The sequence below is a fragment of the Pseudophryne corroboree genome, chromosome 1, assembly GCF_028390025.1.
Source record: "Pseudophryne corroboree isolate aPseCor3 chromosome 1, aPseCor3.hap2, whole genome shotgun sequence".
NCBI lineage: Eukaryota > Metazoa > Chordata > Amphibia > Anura > Myobatrachidae > Pseudophryne > Pseudophryne corroboree.
The window spans coordinates 415794128-415815987 of record NC_086444.1 but is presented as its reverse complement, the minus strand read 5'-3'; the positions used below and the strand labels follow the sequence as shown (position 1 = coordinate 415815987).

The 21860-nt window shown below is 45.5% G+C and overlaps 2 protein-coding genes across 10 annotated transcripts in view; one reads left to right on the top strand and one right to left on the bottom strand.

Annotated features, from left to right (window-relative positions):
- Positions 1 to 14335, bottom strand: part of IQCD (IQ motif containing D) — a 31650-nt gene extending 17315 nt beyond the window's left edge. Inside the window, exons 1-2 of one of the 3 annotated variants that reach the window (XM_063913306.1) lie at positions 14279 to 14335; positions 12246 to 13084 (exon numbers count right to left, since the gene is read on the bottom strand). In XM_063913306.1, coding sequence (XP_063769376.1) covers positions 12246 to 12986 — 741 coding nt within the window. In that variant the 5' untranslated portion in view covers positions 12987 to 13084; positions 14279 to 14335. Of the gene's footprint in view, positions 1 to 12245; positions 13085 to 14200 lie in introns of all 3 variants that reach the window. The other 2 variants (XM_063913305.1, XM_063913307.1) reach the window with 2 other exon arrangements.
- A 105-nt stretch (positions 14336 to 14440) lies between these two features.
- TPCN1 (two pore segment channel 1) overlaps positions 14441 to 21860 on the top strand; it is an 89421-nt gene continuing 82001 nt past the window's right edge. For 2 of the 7 annotated variants that reach the window (XM_063913304.1, XM_063913303.1), the window contains exons 1-3: positions 14441 to 14602; positions 19186 to 19490; positions 19901 to 20010. In XM_063913304.1, coding sequence (XP_063769374.1) covers positions 19385 to 19490; positions 19901 to 20010 — 216 coding nt within the window. In that variant the 5' untranslated portion in view covers positions 14441 to 14602; positions 19186 to 19384. Of the gene's footprint in view, positions 14603 to 14630; positions 14737 to 15154; positions 15178 to 17391; positions 17422 to 19185; positions 19491 to 19900; positions 20011 to 21860 lie in introns of those variants that run through there. The other 5 variants (XM_063913298.1, XM_063913299.1, XM_063913301.1 and 2 more) reach the window with 5 other exon arrangements.

The following is a 21860-nucleotide window of genomic DNA, read 5'->3' as shown; positions in this document are numbered from 1 at the left end:
CTTCCTAGTGGAATGGGCCTTCACCGACGTCGGTAACGGCAATCCAGCCGTAGTATGAGTGTGCTGAATTGTACTTCTGATCCAACGCGCAATAGTCTGCTTGGAAGCAGGACACCCAATCTTGTTGGGAGCCTACAGGACAAACAAAGACTCTGTTTTCCGTATTCGAGCTGTTCTAGTGACATAAATCTTCAAAGCCCTAACCACATCTAGAGACTTTGACCCAGTGAACGTGTAAGTAACTACTGGCACCACAATAGGTTGGTTTATGTTGAAAGATGAAACCACCTTCGGAAGAAAATGTTGACGAGTCCTCAACTCTGCCCTATCTTCATGGAAGATCAGGTAAGGGCTCTTGTGAGACAAGGACCCCGAATCAAACACCCGCCGCGCGGATGCCAATGCCAAAAGAATCTCCACTTTCCAAGTGAGAAACTTCAACTCTATCTCTTGTAGAGGCTCAAACCAATCTGATTGAAGGAACTGCAACACCACGTTAAGGTCCCATGGTGCCACTGGAGGCACAAATGGAGGCTGGATGTGCAGAACCCCTTTCACGAAGGTCTGAACCTCTGGAAGAGAGGCCAATTGTTTTTGGAAGAACACTGACAAGGCCGAAATCTGGACCTTGATTGATCCCAATCGCAGGCCCGCCTTCACACCAGCCTGCAGAAAATGGAGAAAAAGTCCCAACTCAAACTTTTCCGTAGGAGCCTTCTTGGATCCACACCAAGACACATATTTTCTCCAAATACGGTGGTAATGTTTCGATGTTACAACTTTCCTGGCCTGAATAAGGGTGGAGATGACTTCCTTGGGAATATCCTTTCGGGCTAGGATCCGGTGCTCAGCAGCCATGCCGTCAAACGTAGCTGCGGTAAGTCTTGATACACGCACGGCCCCTGCTGCATTAGGTCCTCGCGAAGAGGAAGAGGCCGAGGATCTTCTATGAGCAACTCCTGAAGATCTGGGTACCAAGCCCTCCTTGGCCAGTCTGAGGCAATGAAGATTGCTCGAACTCTTGTTCTTCTTATGATCCTGAGCACTTTTGGGATCAGCGGAAGTGGAGGGAAGACATACACTGACCGGAACACCCACTGGCCCACCAGCGCATCCACTGCTATTGCTTGAGGGTCTCTCGACCTGGAACAATATTTCTGAAGCTTCTTGGTGATATGAGATGCCATCATGTCTACTTGAGGAACTCCCCAAAGACTTGTCACCTCTGTGAAGACTTCTTGGTGTAGGCCCCACTCTCCTGGATGGAGATCGTGTCTGCTGAGGAAGTCTGCTTCCCAGTTGTCAACTCCCGGAATAAAAATTGCTGACAGAGCCTTTACATGTCTTTCTGCCCAGAGGAGGATCTTCGTCACCTCTGCCATTGCCGCTCTGCTTTTCGTTCCGCCCTGCCTGTTTATGCATGCAACTGCTGTTACATTGTCCGACTGGATCTGCACGGGATGATCTTGAAGAAAATGTACCGCTTGTAGAAGGCCGTTGTAAATGGCTCTCAATTCCAGCACGTTTATGTGAAGGCAGGCTTCCTGAATTGACCATTTTCCCTGGAAGCTTTCTCCCTGACTGACAGCTCCCCAGCCTCGGAGACTTGCATCCGTGGTTACCAGGAGCAAGTCCTGAATCCCAAACCTGCGTCCCTCTAGTAGGTGAGAACTGTGTAGCCACCACAGGAGCGAAAACCTGGCTTTTGACGACAGGATTATCTTCCGGTGCCTGTGTAGGTGGGATCCCGACCACTTGTCCAACAGGTCCCACTGGAATACCCTGGCATGGAACCTGCCAAACTGTATGGCCTCGTAGGCCGCCACCATCTTCCCCAACAACCGAATGCACTGATGGATCGACACACTCGATGGTTTCAATATCTGTTTTACCATTTTCTGGATTTCCAGAGCCTTTTCCACCGGGAAGAAATACTCTCTGAACTTCTGTGTTCAGAATCATCCCGAGAAAAGACAATCTTGACGTCGGTTCCAACTGTGACTTTGGATAATTTATGATCCAACCGTGTTGTTGGAGTATTGACAGAGAGAGTGTGATGTTTTGTAACAACTGCTCCCTGGATCTCACCTTTATCAGGCGATCGTCTAGATAAGGAATTATATTGACTCCTTTTTCACGCAGGAGAACCATCATCTCCGCCATCACCTTGGTGAATACCCTCGGCGCCGTGGAGAAACCGAAAGGTAACGTCTGGAATTGGTAATGGCAATCCTGAACCGCGAATCTCAGATAAGCTTGATGAGGAGGATAAATGGGAGCATGCAGGTAAGTATCTTTTATGTCTACCGACACCATGTAGTCCCCCTCCTCCAGACTGGAAATCACTGCCCTCAGTGATTCCATTTTGAACTTGAATCGTTTCAAGTAGAGATTCAGATTTTTCAGGTTTAGGAACGGTCTGACCGAGCCGTCCAGCTTTGGAACTACAAAAAAGGGTTGAATAAAACCCCTCCCCTTGTTGTGACAAAGGTACCAGGACTATGACCTGATCCTGACATAATTTTTGGATTGCCGCTGTTACTGCTTCCCTTTCTGGAAGAGACGCTGGCAAGGTCGATTTGAAAAATCGGCATGGGGAAACGTCTTGAAACTCCAGCTTGTATCTGTCAGAATTCGTTTGGATCTCCCATTGTGAGAACATATTAGCAGGGACTGATGTTCACGGTATAATAGCAAGTTTATTAAAGCAATGTACAACTGTAAACAATTAATATAAAGCAGGAATAACTAGAGAACACAAAGGGAAAACTGAGGGGACATGGGATGCCAAGAGACTGAGTTCATGAAAATGATGTAGACTGTGGTAGAGTATGCACGTACCAGGGTTGCAGGATTGCACTGTAGCTGGACTGCAGGATTGCACTGTAACTGGATCACAGGATGGCACTGATGATTTGTAAACTTGTGAACGGTGACTAAAGGTGCTGATGAGTTAAGGAACTTGTGAATGATGATTTAAGACACTGGTGATTTGCAGACTTGTAAATGGTGACTGAAGATGCTGATGAGTTAAGGAACTTGTGAATGATGACTGAAGATACTGGTGATTTGCAGACTTGTAAATGGTGACTGAAGATGCTGATGAGTTAAGGAACTTGTGAATGATGATTGAAGACACTGGTGATTTGCAGACTTGTAAATGGTGACTGAAGATGCCGACGAGTTAAGGAACTTGTGAATGATGATTGAAAACACAGATGATTTGCAAAGTTGTAAGCGATGACTGAAGACGCTGATGATTCAAGGAACTTGAGAATAATGGTTAAAGACACTGGTGGTTTACAGAGTAGTAAATGGTGACTGGAGACGCTGATGATTCCAGGAACTTGAGAATGATAATTAAAGACACTGGTGGTTTGCAGAGTAGTAAACGGTGACTGAAGACGCTGATGATTCCAGGAACTTGAGAATAATAATAAAAGACACTGGTGGTTTGCAGAGTAGAAAACGGTGACTGAAGACGCTGATGATTCCAGGAACTCGAGAATAACAATTAAAGATACTGGTGGTTTGCAGAGTAGTACACGGTGACTGGAGACACTGATGATTCTAGGAACTTGAAAATAATACTTAAAGACTCTGATGCAGACACTGACTCCCAGCACGCTGATGACCGAGACACATTAAAGTCCAGAAGCTGCTTGAGAACGCTGGAAGCTGTGCAGCAGTTAACGCTGGAAGCACCGGAGACACTGGGGTAGACTGCGGAGAAACTCGCCGGGAACAAGAGCACTGGCAGTTCTTTGGTCGATTTAGCAGCAGAGACCAGAATGACCAGGACCAGAAGCTGTAACAATCTTGACTCGATGAACTGGCAACAGGGAGCCTGTCAGGGAGCCTGTGTGGCTGGCCTAAGTAGTGATTTCATGTGCTGCTCACAGCTGTGGTAACAGCTACTAATCAAGCTGCAGATACAGAGCAGAACGCTGAGCACCAGAGCAGAGAGCGCCACCCCAGGCATGGAGGAGAAACTACATGGATTGTGACAGTACCCCCTCCCTAAGGAGCGGATTCCAGACGCTCAACACATGTCAGAGTCTGAATCAAAAAGGTAGAGGGCATATCAGGGTATCCTCATGCTGCCAAGGAAGTCCAACAGAGGCTTTCAACTTAAATTTTCCCTTTTTCTTCTTTCTCCTTTTTGTGGATTTCCCAGTAGGAACAGTAGACTGGAGCTGAAGAAAACCAACAGGTAAGCTGATTGCTGGAGTCTCTAAGCTGGCAACAGGATTCTCGGATGAACCAAGATAGATAGGAACCGTAGCTGACCCCGGCTGGGCAGGAACCTCAATTGGGACTGAAGACTGGTAAGACCATGAATTGAATTTCTTAATTACCATTTCACTGAAGGCCACAAGATTGAGAAGAACTGGGTCATTGGTCTCAATTAGTGGACTAGCCCAAGCCGCGGCTTCTCCTTTGAAGGTCAGGAATAAAAATTTAACTATGTTGGATGGAGTAATTCCGAGGGAAGGATCTGTCTCCATCATAGAAACATATCGATTAACTAGTGCGAAGTATTGCGTTAAATCTCCATCAAAGTAATCCAAAGATGGAGCGTTGGATGAATTCTGTGAAGTGGAAACTTGATTTTCTAGAAACACTGGAGATGGATCATCAGGACATTGAGGAGGGGATAGACTTTCAGGAGACTGGTCAGAAATATATGATGATCCTAACCGAACTTTGACTAGAGACTTGGATGGTACTTTTTGGATTTGGTCCTTCCCGGAAGTCCTGGGGGACTGGGCTGTACCCAAATCGTGAGCCAACAAGTTAGTAGTAAAATTGGAACCCAGGACTACAACAGTGCCTATGTGTCTAGATATAAGGCCTGTGTTGTGAGAAACGAGAGTGCTAGATTCTTCTTCTGAGATTGACATAATGCTCAAAGCCCCCTCGTCACGGGGCTGAACTAAGGCAAAAGCCCCCTCTTTACGGGGCTGAACTAAGGCAGAAGCCCCCTCTTCACGGGGCTGAATTAAGGCAGAAACCCCCTCTTCACGGGGCTGAACTGAGGCAGGAGCCCCCTCTTCACGGGGCTGAACTGAGGCAAGAGCGCCCTCTTCACGGGGCTGGGATGAGGCAAGAGCCCTCTCTTCACGGGGCTGGGCTGAGGCAAGAGCCCCCTCTTCACGGGGCTGGGCTGAGGCAAGAGCCCCCTCTTCACGGGGCTGGGCTGAGGCAAGAGCCCCCTCTTCACGGGGCTGGGCTGAGGCAAGAGCCCCCTCTTCACGGGGCTGGGCTGAGGCAAGAGCCCCCTCCTCACGGGGCTGGGCTGAGGCAAGAGCCCCCTCTTCACGGGGCTGGGCTGAGGCAAGAGCCCCCTCTTCACGGGGCTGGGCTGAGGCAAGAGCCCCCTCTTCACGGGGCTGGGCTGAGGCAAGAGCCCCCTCTTCACGGGGCTGGGCTGAGGCAGGAGCCCCCTCTTCACGGGGCTGGGCTGAGGCAGGAGCCCCCTCTTCAAGGAGCTGGCCTGAGCCAAAAGCCCCCACTTCACGGGGCTGGCCTGAGGCAAGAGCCCCCACTTCACTGGGCTGAGCTGGGCAGCACTCTGTAGACTCTCGGGCTGGGCAGCACTCTGTAGACTCTCGGGCTGGGCAGCACTCTGTAGACTCTCGGGCTGGGCAGCACTCTGTAGACTCTCGGGCTGGGCAGCACTCTGTAGACTCTCGGGCTGGGCAGCACTCTGTAGACTCTCGGGCTGGGCAGCACTCTGTAGACTCTCGGGCTGGGCAGCACTCTGTAGACTCTCGGGCTGGGCAGCACTCTGTAGACTCTCGGGCTGGGCAGCACTCTGTAGACTCTCGGGCTGGGCAGCACTCTGTAGACTCTCGGGCTGGGCAGCACTCTGTAGACTCTCGGGCTGGGCAGCACTCTGTAGACTCTCGGGCTGGGCAGCACTCTGTAGACTCTCGGGCTGGGCAGCACTCTGTAGACTCCCGGGCTGGGCAGCACTCTGTAGACTCCCGGGCTGGGCAGCACGCTATAGACTCCCGGGCTGGGCAGCACGCTATAGACTCCCTGGCTGGGCAGCACGCTATAGACTCCCTGGCTGGGCAGCACGCTATAGACTCCCTGGCTGGGCAGCACTCTATAGACTCCCGGGCTGGGCAGCACTCTATAGACTCCCGGGCTGGGCAGCACTCTGTAGACTCCCAGGCTGGGCAGCACTCTGTAGACTCCCGGGCTGGGCAGCACGCTATAGACTCCCGGGCTGGGCAGCACGCTATAGACTCCCTGGCTGGGCAGCACGCTATAGACTCCCTGGCTGGGCAGCACGCTATAGACTCCCTGGCTGGGCAGCACGCTATAGACTCCCTGGCTGGGCAGCACTCTATAGACTCCCTGGCTGGGCAGCGCTCTGTAGACTCCCTGGCTGGGCAGCGCTCTGTAGACTCTCTGGCTGGGCAGCGCTCTGTAGTCTCTCTGGCTGGGCAGCGCTCTGTAGTCTCTCTGGCTGGACCCTCTGAACCCCTCACTGGGGCTGGACACTCTGAAGAACCCCTTCTTGGGGCAAGATACTCTGAAAAACCCCTTCTTGGGGCTGGACACTCTGAAGAACCCCCTCCTGGGGCGACAGGCTTGGAAACTCTAGGTGGAAGACCAGTTTTGTGACAGATGGTTTTTAAAGATTGGAGATACACTCTGCCCCCATTTCTTGGTTTTCGAATGGGACAGGTTAAAATAAAATGTCCTTGACCCCCACAATACAGGTAAAGTTTATAGTCTCTACGATACTGGCGTTCTGTTTCAGAGAGGCTAGGTCGAGGGAAACTTTGGAACTTGCCTCTTGTCTGAGGAGGAGAGGTGCCCCTAGCATGCCTAGTCCATGGGTCAGAAGAAAACTCCTTTTCTGAAACTATTTTACTGGGGTCCACCAGTCTCCCCAGGAATTCAGGAAGAACGCATAGAATACCGGACACTAAAGTCTGTAGCTGGTCTAACTTCTCCTTTAAAACCCCCAGTTGTAACAAATCTAAAGAAGGTGATGTCCCGGGAGCTGAGGGGTTAACGAGCTGTGAGAAAACTCCCTCAGGTAGACTGCAATTATCTCCCCTGCTGTTTGTTTTTGGCCAGTTCATACTGTCAGAATTCGTTTGGATCTCCCATTGTGAGAACATATTAGCAGGGACTGATGTTCACGGTATAATAGCAAGTTTATTAAAGCAATGTACAACTGTAAACAATAAATATAAAGCAGGAATAACTAGAGAACACAAAGGGAAAACTGAGGGGACATGGGATGCCAAGAGACTGTGAGTACATGAAAATGATGTAGACTGTGGTAGAGTATGCACGTACCAGGGTTGCACTGTAGCTGGACTGCAGGATTGCACTGTAACTGGATCACAGGATGGCACTGATGATTTGTAAACTTGTGAACGGTGACTAAAGGTGCTGATGAGTTAAGGAACTTGTGAATGATGATTGAAGACACTGGTGATTTGCAGACTTGTAAATGGTGACTGAAGATGCCGACGAGTTAAGGAACTTGTGAATGATGATTGAAAACACGGATGATTTGCAAAGTTGTAAGCGATGACTGAAGACGCTGATGATTCAAGGAACTTGAGAATAATGGTTAAAGACACTGGTGGTTTACAGAGTAGTAAATGGTGACTGGAGACGCTGATGATTCCAGGAACTTGAGAATGATAATTAAAGACACTGGTGGTTTGCAGAGTAGTAAACGGTGACTGAAGACGCTGATGATTCCAGGAACTTGAGAATAATAATTAAAGACACTGGTGGTTTGCAGAGTAGAAAACTGTGACTGAAGACGCTGATGATTCCAGGAACTCGAGAATAACAATTAAAGATACTGGTGGTTTGCAGAGTAGTACACGGTGACTGGAGACACTGATGATTCTAGGAACTTGAAAATAATACTTAAAGACTCTGATGCAGACACTGACTCCCAGCACGCTGATGACCGAGACACATTAAAGTCCAGAAGCTGCTTGAGAACGCTGGAAGCTGTGCAGCAGTTAACGCTGGAAGCACCGGAGACACTGGGGTAGACTGCGGAGAAACTCGCCGGGAACAAGAGCACTGGCAGTTCTTTGGTCGATTAAGCAGCAGAGACCAGCATGACCAGGACCAGAAGCTGTAACAATCTTGACTCGATGAACTGGCAACAGGGAGCCTGTGTGGCTGGCCTAAGTAGTGATTTCATGTGCTGCTCACAGCTGTGGTAACAGCTACTAATCAAGCTGCAGATACAGAGCAGAACGCTGAGCACCAGAGCAGAGAGCGCCACCCCAGGCATGGAGGAGAAACTAAAAAAAAAGTGTATACTCAGCGCTATATGTACACTGTATTTAGTTAAACTATAGTGTGCAGTCTGTCATATAGAATAATTGACTCAGTAGAACTAAAAAGATACGTATAAATGAATTCTTTATCCAATATCAATAAAAATGACACATTTCAAACAAACAAGCAGCATATATTAGCAACAAATAATTAATAAGTATTAATGATAATTAATATAGCATACAATATGGTGAACTTTCTTTGTTATAATGCTGTATAAAATTGAAATACACTGGCGTCCCAGTGTTTAATAAAATGTCCCGCAAGGAATAATCACAGCCTTGTAATGGTGAGCTTTTATATAAATTGGTGTATAGTTACCCATGTGCTGGTTCCTGAGAATTTAAATGAACAGGGTCCGTTTGAATATCTGTGCACATATAAGGGTATGTATTTAGTTGAGCTGATTAAAGCTGGTTTAGAAACTGCCGTGCAATAACTACGGCTGTACTCCGGGCAATTGGAGAATCTTGATAGCCTGTATATAGGACTCCAAAGAACTCGCTTCCAGGACCAGGTCTTGAGGAAGTCTCCGGTTGCCAAGGAGACGAAACGCGTTGACGCCCACTTTCTATGTCCAGTTGTTCGGCTATACGTGCTGATTGATCCTGCATACGGCTTCTCACAGCCACAATCCATCACGGCCTGGTAAACGCCGGGCGCTTCAGCCGGCGGCTTTCAGCTGGAGCACTGACATCGATTTCTGTGTTGTGCTGTAGACATCCGGGACTCCGTTCACCCGCACTGAGTGATTGCTGCTGGCCTCCGCAGTGAGGTCTAACACCCGTGACGAGGAAGCGAGTTCTTTGGAGTCCTATATACAGGCTATCAAGATTCTCCAATTGCCCGGAGTACAGCCGTAGTTATTACACGGCAGTTTCTAAACCAGCTTTAATCAGCTCAACTAAATACATACCCTTATATGTGCACAGATAATCAAACGGACCCTGTTCATTTAAATTCTCAGGAACCAGCACATGGGTAACTATACACCAATTTATATAAAAGCTCACCATTACAAGGCTGTGATTATTCCTTGCGGGACATTTTATTAAACACTGGGACGCCAGTGTATTTCAATTTTATACAGCATTATAACAAAGAAAGTTCACCATATTGTATGCTATATTAATTATCATTAATACTTATTAATTATTTGTTGCTAATATATGCTGCTTGTTTGTTTGAAATGTGTCATTTTTATTGATATTGCATAAAGAATTCATTTATACGTATCTTTTTAGTTCTACTGAGTCAATTATTCTATATGACAGACTGCACACTATAGTTTAACTAAATACAGTGTACATATAGCGCTGAGTATACACTTTTTTTCTGTTTCTATATAGTTGGCAACCTAGCTAGTTGTCCTACTCAGCTGCTTTTGATGAACTATTAATTAATCACTAATTGATATCAGCGCCGGAAGAATAACAGTTAGGGACAGGTGTCCTGTTCTGTTTATTCCTTTAAATTTATGGAGGAGAAACTACATGGATTGTGACAGTATCCCTGGGACACTATTTGCAACACCCAGGGATCCAGGTCAGACAGAATCCAACCTTGGCTGAACAGTTTGAGACGTGCCCCCACCCGAGCGGCCTCCCGCAAAGGAGCCCCAGCGTCATGCTGAAGATTTGGCAGAAGAAGGGGTAGACTTCTGCTCCTGGGAACCTGAAGCTGCTATGGACTTCTTTCCCTTTCCCCTTCCCCTACCCGCAAAGAAGGGGGAACCTCGCGCTTTTTTGTATTTATTGGGCCGAAAGGACTGCATGTGCAGGTGATATGTCTTTTTTGCCGGTGCAGGCGCAGAGGGCAAAAATGTTGACTTACCTGCGGTAGCCGCCGAGACTAACGCATCCAGTCCATCGCCAAATAAGGCCTTACCTTTATATGGGAGAGCCTCCATATTTCTTTTTGAATCTGCATCCGCTTTCCACTGGCGAATCCACAACACCCGCCGAGCCGATACTGCCATGGTAGCGGCTTGTGAACTCAAGAGTCCAATATCTTTCATCGCTTCTAGCATGTATGCGGCAGCATCTTTGATATTCCCTAACTTAAGGAGTATCACATCTTTATCAATCATCTCAATTTCTGATGACACGCTTTCTGACCATTTTTCAATGGCGCGACTCACCCACGCGCAAGCAATTGTGGGCCTGAGCAGCATACCATTGGCAACATAAATGGATTTCAATGTAGTTTCCATCTTTCGGTCTGCCGGCTGTTTTAGTGAAGCCGTGCCAGGTGCAGGGAGAATTACCTTCTTTGTCAACCTCCCATTTTTTTCTGTCCTCCACCGGGAAAGGATAAGCTATCTGAATTCCTTTGGGAATACGAAATTTATTTTCGGGATTCACCCACATCCCGTCAAAGAGTGTTTTAAGCTCGTGGGAAGGAGGGAAAGTGACCTTAGATTTCTTTTCTTTATAGAAATAGGCCTTCTCCTGAGGTACAGGAGTGGCTTCCGTGACTTCCAGAACTTCCCTTATAGCCACAATCATATATTGTATATTTTTTGCCAATTTATGATCTATTTCCCTGGAGTCACTATCGTCGACACAAGAATCAGTGTCCGTGTCGGTATCAGTATTCACAATATTTGCAAATGGTCCCTTATGTGACCCAGAGGGGTCGCCTGCGGATGGAAGAACAGAGCCCTGAAAAATAACATCTTCCACAGATTTTCTCCAGCACTCAGCATGAGATTCAGACTTATCTAATCTCCTATTAATATGATCCATACTATCACGTATTTCTTTCATCCATGCAGGCTCTTGGTGTGCCGGCAGCGTCACCACATTACACTTCTGTGTCCCTAAAATGGTTTCCTCCGGGGAGGAACTCCCTGCCTCTGACATGTCTTACACACGTGTACAACACACACGCAGACACACTGGGACTTATTAGGGGACAGACCCACAGTAAAATCTGTCAGAGGGACACAGTTTAGGAGCAGCCAGTTCACAACCCCAGTGCCAGTATCTAATGCCTGTGAACACAAAATGTCCACTGACATGCAGCACTTTTTACACAGTAAAACACACTTGTAAAGCACCAAATTCGCTTGTGCGCCCCCCTGTTTTGCACCCTGATACTTGTAGTCAGAAGTGGAGGACCAGCGATTTCTCTGCTGCCTGAGGAGAGAGAACATGGCACTGAGCAGTGTGCTGGCTGCCTGAGGAAGAAGCTCCGCCCTTTTTACCTCAGAAACTTTTTATAATATTTATATTGGCAGGGGTAGGGCTGTGCCTGGGCATCTTATGCCCCCTTTTTGCCAGTTTATAGAGGTGTTTTTGCTGCCCAGGGCGCCCCCCGCGCCCTGCACCCTGCAGTGCCTGTGTGTGTGGGCAGCAAAGGAGCGCTGCACTCCCGCCAGCCGCGCTGTACCTCAGCCGTCACTTTTCTTGATAGAAGATCTGTCTTCTTCTACTCACCTGTCTTCTGACTTCTGGCTCTGTGAGGGGGGTGACGGCGGGCTGTGGGAGTGAGCATCTAGACACGGCTAGCGTTCAGTACCCTTCAGGAGCTAATGGTGTCCTGTCAGCCAGAAGCAGAGCCATGAAACTCTTCAGGAAGATGGTTCCTACTTCTGCCCCCTCAGTCCCACGAAGCAGGGAGACTGTTGCCAGCAGTTCTCCCTGAAAATAACAAACCTAACATAAGTCTTTTCAGAGAAACTCAGTAGAGCTCCTCAGAGTGCATCCACTCTAAAACTGAGGTCTGGAGGAGGGGCATAGAGGGAGGAGCCAGTTAACACCCAATGGAAAGTCTTTAGAGTGCCCATGTCTCCTGCGGATCCCGTCTATACCCCATGGTCTTGATGTCGTCCCCAGCATCCTCTAGGACGTATGAGAAAAAAAGATTGATACATCAGATATGTTATTTTATATATTGTATACCTCAGTGTCACGATCAAGAATTGCTGCATTAAGCTCTTCTTCCAAAGTTGCTAAATATTCTCTGTTCTTGTTGTCACGGAGACTGATCTCCTGGAGGTAACACATTTTCTCATTATGCTCTAGAGGACTGGTCAGAAGCATTTCAAATAGACATCCTCTCAACTCTGAAAGGAACTGGAGCAGTTTCTGTGCTGCCGCATCCCTTACATGACTTTCCGATGTCAAAGCTTCACAGGCAGTTGGGTTGGTCAAAAATAGCCTCAAAGTATTCCTTACTGAACTTCTAACTCCCTCACCAAATGCTGTCAAATTCACATCCAATGTTTCTGCCAGGTTTTTTCTTGTCCATTTGGAGCCGTCCTCTTCCTCACATTCATCTGATTCTTTATTCATTAGTCGGAGTTGTCGCTGCATGCTGTCCTGTAGCCTCTGGTGCTCCCGCAAAGCACCCATCAGCTCCGTACCAAACACTATGCTATATCTATCCAGGTTTTCAAACGCATGCTGAAACAGACTGACAAGCTGTAGCTTTTTTATTGTCTCATCAAGCACTGCCACTACCCTCTGTGTCTCTACTGAAGTTAGTTTTTTACGTCCAGGCTCCAGCATCTTCAGGCTGTCAATGTTGAGCATCATCTTACTGTGATTTGGCTTGAGCAGTCTACCAATACTTCCAACAGGAGATTGTGATGGCGAGGACAGCATCGGTGACTGTGCCACAGGGAGGACCTCTGACGCCATGTCTGAAGAAGCCTTTGGAATTTCTAAAGTAAAAGAAATGTGCTGATTTCTTCCCAGACAGTTTTGTTCTGTGCACACATCAGATTAAGAATGCGTGACTGTAATTAGCAAATAAATAAGAATGTATTAATAATGCAGCTGAGCAAAAGACAGTGGTGGTGCTAGCATGTGCCGTGTGAAATCACAATGTACACTCCTCAAGCAGGTGACAAGTGTACATTCAATTATGCACTTATCCTGGCCAGGCCAACCTGTGGCTCTCCAGCTGTTGTGAAACTAAAGGTCCCAGCATGCCTGGCCACAGATTTGCTATTAGGGGATGGTAAAACTATGGCAGAGCATGCTGGGATGTGTAGTTTCACAACAGCTAGAGAGCCACAGGTTGGTCAGGCCTGTACTACTACTTTAATACATAATTCATCTAAAAGATGCAATTTGTTTTTACCTTGACAGTATCATATTATACATGCTATACTTTGCTCTCTCTACAAGTGAAATTCAACATAGCAGCTGAAATGCTATATACGCACTGGCGCTTGTAATGCACATTTTTAAAACATGTTAGAAAGCAAGTAAAATAAAATTAATTGCATTTATGTATGCTGTTGATATGAATTTATATATTAATAAAAGTCTTCTGTAGCAAAATGGAAAAAGAAACATCTAAAGTTATGCACCACAGCATTACACAAGTTAAACAAAAAAGACACTTTAGTATTTTCTCATTTGGTACAATGGGGGAGATGTACTAAGCAGTGAAAACACTGAAGTGAGACAGTGGAGAATTTGCCCGTGGCAACCAATCTACATTGAAGTAACATTTATCATTTGCATACTGTAAAATTATACAGAGCGGCTGATTTGTTGCCATGGGCAACTTCTCCACTGGCTCACTTCTCCGCTCTTTTCTCTTAGTACATCTCCTTTATTAATTTTAATGCCAGTGGGGGTATACCTCTTTCCCAAACCTATCCCGCTGTATAGAGAGAGGCGAGCAGGGTTGGCAACTGGCAGAGGTTTCCTGGCTACATTGCTAAGTACAGCATAGTGGCGATGGGGCTCCATAGTACTGTTGCTGCAAATGAGGGGTATTTAGTACAGAAACAAAAACCAGAATAGAGCATTATGTCACGGGTGAAATGGGTAAAGTTGGGAGGTGTGAGGTATCTATCCGCTGTATTACAGCCGGACAGAGACAGGACACTACACCGCACCTGCACCGAGCCGCTCTCCTCCCTCAGATAGCGCTGTCAGTCTCCAGTACGCTATGTGGCCTGTGTTACTGTGTGTACCTTTTTCTGTTTACAATCGCTATGGAAACTGATCATGTGACTCAGCCACTTTACGTCTCCAGTCGCCGCCCGTCTCCACGGCGCATGCGCAACAGGCGGCGACGCAAAATAGTTAAAATATTGTTTTGGTAAGGATGGAAGCATGCGCATGCGCGCAGTAAGCACTGCCCGCGCTCCCGCAGCTTGTGCGCATGTGCGGAAGGGATCCGAGAAGTTTTGCTGCTGCCGCTAATGTGATGGTGTCTGAGCTGCTCCCCGAATCTCCCGTCACGTGACAGCAAAGTGGGCATGTAACATGGTGGCAGAGTGCGTGTAACTGTCTAGGTAAAAGATGCATGGTTCTGTGCCGGGGTTGTTTGATCCAGTGTGATCACGGGAACGTGCATAGAGTAGTGCAGTGTGTGTGATGGGATGCATGCACATCCTGTGCCCACAGAAGTGCGGGCATGGGACATAAAGTGAGTACAAGTTTCCATGGTATTAGAATAAGAGCATCTTTCCTTCTCCTCTTGATCCACTAGATACAGGGCAAGTGATCCGATAGTGAGTGTTATTTAAGACCAGTGGTTCCCAAACATTCTTGAGTTATGGCCCCCAAGAGTATCAGCATTTTTTTCATTGCAACCCTGGGTAAAAGTTTTTTTACTGGTAAATTTGCTCAAAAATATTAGACTAAGTAAATTGTACCTACCTGTCATCCTTAGGTTCAGGTATGTGATGCTGTACAGTTGTGCTTCTGTTTGTCCACATGTTTTATGACTGGCGGGCCCTAGCACTGGTTTTGCCTATCACTATCACCATAATATGATTTGGAAGGACCATCACCTGTGGCACCCATGCAAGAGCCTTGCTGCACCCCAGGGTGCCTAGGCACACAGTTTGGGAACCACTGTCTTAAGGTATGTACACACTGAGATTTTGACTTTTTGATTCCCACTGTGTGATATGGACTATGGTCGGTATTGCAATCCTACATAGACTGTGCTTGCCATTTTGACTAAGTGCCAATTTTGACTATAATTTTATACTAGATAGTCAAAATTGACCTGCCTGCACCGCCTATCTAGGCTTGCGATACCGACCATGCGGGACCGCGCATCGGAATCACAAGGTGGCTTTCACCTTGCGATATGCACTAACTTTCCTTGCGATTTTAGTACATATCTCACCGTGTGTACACACCTTTAGATAATGAAATGTTCACTTAAAGAAAACCACTTTAGCTTGGCTTCGCAAAAAGAGAAGAGTATACATACTACAATGTGTAAATGTGGAGAAGGTGTAGCGTTTGCTGGGAATGTACATGAGGAAAACAAATGACTGATAGACAATAAAGGAGAAGGATGGTGTGAGCAGTGCCCTATGTAACCCTTGTGCTGTGACATTTACCTGATGTACTGTTGTAGCTGGAGATAAGTTTATGTTAGTGACATTTATATGTGACATGTGGCTATGTTTACCATAGCAACCAATTAGTTCCTCCCTATCAATTTAAAAGAATGTTATTTATTAAAATATAGCTAGAAGCTGATTTGTTGTTATGGACTTAGGGGGACATTTACTAAGCAGTGATAAGAGTGGAGAAGTGCCCACGGCAACCAATCAGCACTGAAGCAACATCTATAATTTGCATACTATAAAATTGTACAGAGCTGCTGATTGGTTGATGGGGCAACTTCTCCACTGGCTCACTTCTCTGCTCTTATCACTGCTTAGTACATGTCCCCCTTAAGGGCCCTACTCACTGGCCGACCCGCCGCCGAGCTGCCCGACGGCGGATACGGCCGACGAGCGACCCGGGGGCGGGGGGGCAGTGACGGGGGGAGTGAAGTTTCTTCACTCCCCCCGTCACGCGGCTGCATTGAAGTGCAGGCAAATATGGACGAGATCGTCCATATTGGCCTGCATGCACAGCCGACGGGAGACCAGCGATGAACGAGCGCGGGGACGCGCATCGTTCATCGCTGGAGTCTCCACACTGAAAGATATGAACGAGTTCTCGTTCATATCTTTCTGAAAATCGGCCAGTGTGTAGGGCCTATTAGTCTCCACTTGTCTTCTTTAGAAAGTTTGATACATGTCCCTGATAAAATGAAACTCTCCAATGGATAGGAAGATGTTGACACCATATGGAGTTTTATCTGTTGGACATGTGGCTGTGGGGAAGGCATATCAGTCACATGATGAACATACTGTAATTCAGAAATGTCAGGTTGTTGAATTTTATGGACATAGAAATAAAGTGACAGGATTTTTGATATGGAGCAGATTTGGCATTGTCATAGACAATTATGTGTTACAGAAAGATGGAGGTTTACATGGTGGAAATGAAAATATGAAGTTGGTATGACTTGTACCCAATATATATGCACAGCTAGAGAAAGCCAGGGTTTTCTTTCTGTGAAAAAAGGTGCTTTCCCGTAAAGTTGCAAGTTGCTACAAGGTTTATAGTAGCTTCCACACTGGATAAGTGTGCAGATATTGGGGGTAATTCGGAGTTGATCGTAGCAGCAAATTTGTTAGCAGTTGGTCAAAACCATGTGCACAGCAGGTGTGGCAGATATAACATGTGCAGAGAGAGTTAGATTGGGTTATTTTGTTTCTGTGCAGGATAAATACTGCCTGCTTTATTTTTACACTGCAATTTAGATTTCGGTTTGAACACACCCCACCCAAATCTATTTCTTTCTGCACATGTTATATCTGCCCCCCTGCAGTGCACATGGTTTTGCCCAACTGCTAACAAAGTTGCTGATGAGATCAACTCTGAATTATTTTATTCATTTCTCCAATGATTTCACTGATTTCTTCCATAGAATGGTTCTGGTACTGCTCATCCCTGAGTAATGCCACAATAAAAGCATTGGGTGAAGGTGTGAAGTTTACCAGAATGACATGTAGAAGACTGAAAAGGTGTAACACCAGTGGTTTCCAAATGCAGTCCTCAAGTCACCACAACAGTCCAGGTGGTTAGGATAATCATCCTTAAGCACCTGTGACTTAACTAGTACCTCAGTCAGTTTGCTTATACCATCTGTGCACAAGCATGGATATCCTTAATACCTGGACTGTTGGGGTTCTTTGAGGACTGAGATTAGGAAACTGGTGTAAACTATGAGGATTATATGATGGACCTGTCGGTGGTGTGATTTTTTTTTCTTGAAGAACATACAGATTGTGCACTAGTGTTACGTGAACATAATGGATATGTAGATGTGGGAATGGTGTAACATTTTAGTGATTGTTTTTAGAAATGTACAAATCCATCTTTGGTTACACAAAATAAATTGACTCAATTCATTGTAATTTTAAATGAAACATTCATAGTGGTAGGACAAGCCTTAAGGTGCATACACATGGTGGAATATTGACTAGGCCCGATTTTGACTGAGATCTCCCTTGAACTCCTCCAGAGCCTAGAAGCACCGATATTGACTATCTGCCCTTTCGATTTTGTCTATATACGATTTTGACTAAGTGCCAATTATGACTATACTATGTACTAGACAGTACACTATATAGTCAAGATTGACTTGCCTGCACAGTCTATCTAGCCCTGCGATACCGGCCCCGCAGAAGTACGAATCAGGGTCGCTAGCTGCCAAACACCTTGAGATGTGCATTGACTTTCCTTGTAATTATGTCTATATAGTCACAATCGAAGGGGAGAAATCTCAGCTTGTGTACACACCTTCACATGAGGTGTGGAACACTTTTTCAGAAGTAAAGCCGCTAGATTTTGTGCTTGCAATTGTTGGGTCTATGGGTCTGATTCAGGTTTGTAAATAAAGCAAAAAAGCACACTAATGGGCAAAACCATGTTGCACTGCAGATGGGATGTGCAGAGGGATTTAGATTTGGGTGTAGTGTGTTCAAACTGAAATCTCAATTGCAGTTTAAAAATAAAGCAGCCTAATGCGCCCTACACACTGGGCGATAACACTGCAAGATATGAACGAGATAACGTTCATATCTGTCAGTGTGGAGGCACCAGCGATGAACGATGCACGACCCCGCGCTTGTTCATCGCTGATGCCCCGTCGGCTGTGGATACAGGCCAATATGGACGAGATGGTCCATATTTGCCTGCACGTCTACGGAGCCGGGTGACGGGGGGAGTGATGTAACTTCACTGCCGCCGGGTCGCCCGTCTGCCGTATGGGCGGTCGGGCAGCTCGGCGGCACATCGCAGAGTCTGTAGGGCCCATAACATTTGTGGCTACATGCAAAAGCAGCCTGTATGTACCCTGCACAGAAACATTATAACCCCTCCAAATCTAAATCTCTCTGCACATGTTACATTTTCCCCAATTGCAGTTCAACATGGTTTTGCCCAGTGGTGTGAGTTTTTGCTTTGCTAACAAACCTGAATCAGGTCCTATGTTACCCATGCACATGTATCGTTTCAAAACCAAAAGCCTTTTCCCATGGATTAAAAAATATTGTGGGGCATCTGGTAAATATGAGACAATGGAGGAAAGAAAAAAAGTTTCAATTTGAATTGTATGAATGATAGTGAGGACATGTAGACGTGGAGAAGGTTAGAAGCTGACAAGATGAACATGTAAGGTTGTATGAAGTTTTCCTAACCAATGTGTGTGAACTTTTCCTAATGTACTAAGTGTGGCATTGTCATAATAGACCTGTGGAGAGTGAGATTATCCCAATGTCTTTTTAGTAGCTATGGAGATCATGTAAAGATTAAATATGGGTAATACCAGTGATGGGGTAAAACCCACACATTTTGGTTGTGATATTGGGTGCGATGTATGAGGATTTTTTTTTTCATATTTTTGTGAACTATTTGATTCCATGACTATTGTTCATAAAAAAGAAATAAATAAATATATATATATATATATTAACATTATTGTGCCATAATAGGACACTAATTTTGTCATTTGCAGCACCTCTGGTTTCTGATTGATCACTTGAGATGATGAAGGTGCTAGTCTGCAGGCTAACTCATTGAAAGGTGCTTTTCTCCATGCGTGGCTTTCTCATATTATTCTACTCTGTCGGATGAATGGCATAGTTAACAGATGAAAGTGACATAGTCACCAGTTAGCCGGACCCTTGGGAAAGGGTTGCTGGAAGAGCTTGGAAATGGCTGGAAAGCCAGAAGATGATGAGCCGCTCTTGCTCACGTTGGAGGAAAATGGAGGTTGCGCTGAGCTTCCTGCTGAGGACAATAACAGTGATGTACCATTGGGTGAGATGTCTCTGTATGCTTAATCTAGTATGTTAGTGGCCGTGCATGTTTAATCAAGGTTCATTTCGTTCTCTCCCAGGATAGCCTTGACATTCAATTGCAGTCTAAACTCAAGGGTGGATTTTTTTTGTTTTTTTCTGTGCATGTGTTTTTCAATTCCAAGATAAACAATTCATAAGTATTTTTTGCAAGGACTTCATAGAGCAAATGTTTTCCAGATTTCTTCCTAGTAAATTTATTATTCAGTATTTTCAGGTTATTTAAAGTAAAATGTAAAAAAAAAATTGCATGTGTATCTCTGTTTAAAAAGCATGTTCTATTAATGTGTAACAAAGCTAAATGTATTACTGACTACATGCCTCGTTTCTCCTTTTTGTGATGTGTAATAGTCTCTGAAACTTGACTTGCAGCTATAGATGGATATGAATGCCACACAGACACCATGGAGCAAGTATATGTGCCAGAGGATTTAGATCAGACCTGGGAGAACCGATATCAGGAGGCTTCCATTTACCTCCAGGTTGGTAGAAGCTTAAAGTTAAGGCAAAAGTGTTAGGAGGGTTACAAGTATGTTTTTAATACATATTCATAAGATTGAGCCAATTAATATAATGTGGCCACAAAATTGTTCTTTACTAAATCATTTCATAAATATTTAGGCATATATTCCCAGTTTAGCACTTGGGCAGCCCTGATTTTGTTTGTGGAACTTGAAGGCTAGCTGGATAGGTTGTATCAGACATAGGGGAGATTGTCTAAAATATCTAATGGTGTGTACACATGGTGAGATTTTTTTCTTACGATTTTGACTATATAGTCAAAATTGTAAGAAAAGTTAGTGCGGATCGCAAGGTGAAAGTCACTTTGAAATCCCGATTGGATGCCGATGCGCGGTCCCGCGCAAGAATAGATAGACAGTGCAGGCAAGTCAATTTTGACTATCTATAGAAGAGAGAGTCAAAATTGACACTTAGCCAAAATCGCACATAGTCAGTATTGCAAGCACATAATGAGTGTGCTTGTGATACTGATTATGTGCCGACCTAGCCCCTGTCACATAGTGAGAATCGGGCATAGCCCGAATCTCACCGTGTATGGGCCATAAGGAAACTTGGAGGTGTTGCCCATAGCAACCAATCAGATTCTAGTTATCAGTTTCTGGAATGTACTAGATTAGTGGTTCTCAAACTTGGTCCACGGAATCCCAAACATTTAATGTTTCCAGGTCACATGTGGATCTTTCAGATGTGATAGTTGGTAATACACCTGTTAGGGATCCTGAGGACTGGTGTTGACTAACACTGTACTAGATAAATTTAACAATACCCCCTTCCACTAGGTACAATATGCTCTGCTCCTGGACTTACCACTTATTTATGATTATAGTCATACTTGCCTACCTGACCCTCTCCATGAGGGAGACAATGCTCTGTTCCTGGACTTTCCTGGTAATGTATGATTGCCATCACCTGTGGTGAGCTAGTTAATTGATAAGAAAGGTGTTTCACCACAGGTGATGGCAATCATACATTACCAGGAAAGTCCAGGAACAGAGCATTTTCTCCCTCATGGAGAGGGTCAGGTAGGCAAGTATGATTATAGTTACCTGTGTACAGCTAATTGATTGATGTGAAAGTTGTTTTCAATAAACGTGACTGCAATCATAAATTAAGTGGGAAGTCCAGGAGCAGAGCATTTTGTACCTGGTGTAAGGGGTCATTTTGGAGGGACTGCAGATGATGATAATGCCGCTTTCTGACCTGCTGCTAAATTCTGGGTTATTGTGCAGCAACCCAGGATTTCTGCATGTGTGAAAGCATACGACCCAGGACCAGGGTCACGGAGATGAGACTCAGGAATTTGCCAGATTGCTAGTTCCTGCAAACTCCCGGTTCTCATGTATGAAAGGGATATTAGAAGCTGGTTGCTAAAGGCAGTGCTTCCACCTTTCCTCTTTAGAAGTCTTAGTAAATGTATTCCTTTATCAAAAATGATTAACTGTAATGTAAACTTCCTGTTGTGTTTTTTTGTGCAGTGGTGCAAACTTTGGTACAGTGGAGTCGTGCTTTATAAAGACCACTACAAATGGGCAGCTTAGTGGCACAGTGGTTATTATTGCTGACCAACAGTGTTGGGCGATGGTTAGATTAGAAGTGCCACATTTTTCTATATTGTCTTGTATGTATAAATTGATGTTATAAGGAGGTGCACTACAAAACTTTTTTATTTATTTTTTTGTACTTCTAGCGGAGTTTATATTCTTTTCCCCATGTCTCTGTGGGGATTCTTCCACATTCCAAAATGAATATACGTGTGTGTTTTTGTTGTGATGGAAAGTTTAGACTGTACTCTAGAGTGGCAGGGACTTGT